General features: G+C 43.0%; 1 protein-coding gene across 1 annotated transcript; it reads right to left on the bottom strand.

Moving 5' to 3' along the window:
* Window positions 1-1174: 1174 nt before the first annotated feature.
* Window positions 1175-2683, bottom strand: her8.2 (hairy-related 8.2). The gene is made up of 4 exons (XM_052018406.1): window positions 2563-2683; window positions 2357-2452; window positions 2161-2239; window positions 1175-1909 (listed from the first exon to the last, which is right to left on the bottom strand). Exons 1-4 carry the CDS (start codon window positions 2623-2625, stop codon window positions 1428-1430), a joined length of 720 nt encoding a protein of 239 aa, XP_051874366.1. The 5' UTR covers window positions 2626-2683; the 3' UTR covers window positions 1175-1427.
* Window positions 2684-2975: the final 292 nt, after the last annotated feature.

Here is a 2975-nt window from a genome sequence, read left to right as displayed (position 1 = left end):
AAGGAAATGCCCTGCATCTAGGGGATAAAATAATTTCGCTGAATTTCTCAGATTGCTATACACAATAACCTGAATTATTAAACATCGCCAGGAAAACGCTTCTTTCATGTGCACCACGAGGCGAATGCTCTCACCTCGCACTGTTCTCCCTGATCTTTTAAGTTGGTTATTAGGAGTCGAGCTCCGCTCCGAGGAACACTCTGCTGATGATGTTGATCATGGCACACCATGCCACGTAGTCTCTGCCGCTGCCCGCTGCTCATGTTCATGGCACCGGGTAGGGTGGGCACCGAAAGTTAGGATTTGTTTTTGTGAAGTGTTGATTTAGGCTAATTCCATGTCGGGCTTGCTGCATGAAAGAGTCCTACTGTGATCGAATGCAAAACAGGGCTCGCAATCTTAAATACATTCACAAATGATTTGTTTTATGGCCCGATTGTTAGCCTCCTGAAGACCGTGGGAAACTTCGCGTTTCCAGATGAAAGCAAAGCTTGGCTGGACTCTGGTGTTAAAAGCGACAGCTTTCACTCTCCAGAGATCACAGAAAACACAACGATTTGCACAGAGGATTGGAAAAACTTCTGAAGTCTTCATTAGCACTTGAGTGATGTTTGCTTTATGAATGACAATCGGTTCCTTTTCATTCCCTTCCATTTTACGAGTTACTAAACCAGCTCCGTGTTTGAACTAAGCTGTTTCGCGCCTCATCCTTTCTTTCAAAGAGATTATTATTGTTAAATTTCCGGACACAGACTAGCTTAACTATCCCTATCACCTTTCGTTAATCGTTTTATTTCGGACGGGTTCTGAAATAATTGGTTGATTTTTATCTTCGATTGAAATGGACGATAAGATCCCTTTGGAAATGAATAATGCAGATATGAGGAACATCCTCACTGCCTTTGTGCTGAAGTATTTGTAAATTCAAGTACGGTGAACTTAAACTTTCATATCAGAACGCTTAAGTTAACTCAGTGATGCATAGGAGTAAACATTTTGTAAAATAGCATTATAACTTTTCTATTATTTTTAAGTGTTGTTAAAGTGACAGCAATACGGAAAGCAAAGTTTACTTACGATACTTAATAGGTCACATTACCATGAAAATCTAACGCATCAATAGACTAGCAGAATGAGACACAGTGATTTTCAATGTTTATTAATAAGTCGTTAATTGAAATATAAACATAACATATGAGGAATTAAAAGCCCGCAAGCATTCTATCAAATAAATTAGATGTATTTCATTGAATACAACATTGTAAACGCCTTCTACAATATAGGCTACGGATAAGCACCCTTCAGCGTGAAGTACCCTGATTTTAGCACACATAAGGGACATTTTTTTTTGCCCAGCAGTGTTTCGAGAAGCATATCTATGAGATACATAAGGACAGTCTAATCTTTAGTAAAGCCACACAATCTCTTCACCAGGGTCTCCACACGCCTGAAGATGCAACAGGCGAATTATGCATTAAGGCCAAGTCTTCTTGGAGCTGTTGGGTGGGAGAGCTGGAGGGTAGGTGCATGTTTGCAGGAGGATTTGGAAATGGGTCGATATTTTTCCCGCACACTTTAAACCCAGGATTGCAGTGTCGGTCAGGAGATGAGCGAGGAGATGGATCCACAGCTCCCGAGGAAGCGGCGTGAACTGCAGGAATATTCCCCTGGGTCACCGAAGGGAGCTGAGTCTTTGAGGTTTGGGGGTTAACGGCTGGTGTCTTCAGGCTGGACTGGCGCGAATCTTCGCTGGATCGAGGCAGCGACTTGAGTAAGTGGTTCAACAAGCGCGCCCCTACAGTTTTGTCCATCCAATCACATGTCAATAGCAGGTTGTGCACTTCATGCATACACTGGATGTAGCCAGCACTGTATCTCTGCTGAGCCTCGAGTCCAATTTTAGTATCAGCTAAAACAAAACAAGGAATAGGCATAACTAATAAGAAAATGAACTGCCTCTTTCAATTTCCTAATTATAGTCGTGCATGTTTACAAGCAATCGAATTTCAAGCATTAAAATAAATTTTTAAAAAAACTAACAATTCCTACAAAGTTACTTAGATTAAATTGAATACGTTGAGGTTTGACATAGATTCATAAAATTGTCTTGGTGTCGTTGTTATACGTTATTGCTCCTAATACCACTGAACTGAAACTCACCCATCATCCTGCTGTTTTGAACATTCTGAAGATGTTTCACTGTCATCTCGAGGATATCTGCTTTTTCCAGTTTTGATTGCTAGAAAATAATGAAAAGCTGTTGTCATGCTCGGCTCCCAATCAGTTTCGATAAAAATCAGCAGAGTGCATGTATTTAGGGCAAAACGCAAGAGCAGAGCGCGGGTACTCCACTTACATCGAGGCGAAAGGCGCTGACCACTGTTTCTTTCAGTTGGTCGAGACAGTTGTTGATCCGCTCTCGGCGTTTTCTTTCGATAAGAGGTTTTCTTAACTGCAGGACAGAAGTACACAGGGTAAGCACGTGCCACTGTGGAAACTTCAGTTAAGTTTTATTTGCGCGCTTCCAAAACCCAACATCGCTGACAACATTATTTTTCTTACCTTGCGCTCCTCTTTGGCATTTGAGAGTTTTTCCACGTTGTTGCTGAAGGTTGTGGCAGTCATGTTTCCACCGATCTGGAAGAGAGAATTGCTGCAAGATGCTCGCTGGTTTCAGACTGAGGCTGTGATGTCTTCTTGCTCTCTGCCGAACTTCTATTTATATCCACGAATTAGCATGTGAATGCGTGAGTTCCTGCGCTCAGCCACTTTCCCACACTTGGGGTCGCGGCCAGAGGCGAGTGTCCATCAATCAACAGTGACAGCTCAGTGCTCTCACTCAATGGCCAGGCTGACCGCCCAAAGAGCGACAGATGGCCGGGGCCAGGAATCTCTTCCAGCCGAATCTTATCTTTCCCTCAGCACTCCAAGCAGTTCGCATGGCTCTTCAAACCGCCCCTCTCTACATTCCCATG

The sequence above is a fragment of the Pristis pectinata genome, chromosome 6 (assembly GCF_009764475.1).
Source record: "Pristis pectinata isolate sPriPec2 chromosome 6, sPriPec2.1.pri, whole genome shotgun sequence".
Lineage (NCBI taxonomy): Eukaryota > Metazoa > Chordata > Chondrichthyes > Rhinopristiformes > Pristidae > Pristis > Pristis pectinata.
Note: the sequence above shows the minus strand (reverse complement) of the source record. Positions and strands in the feature narration are given on the sequence as shown.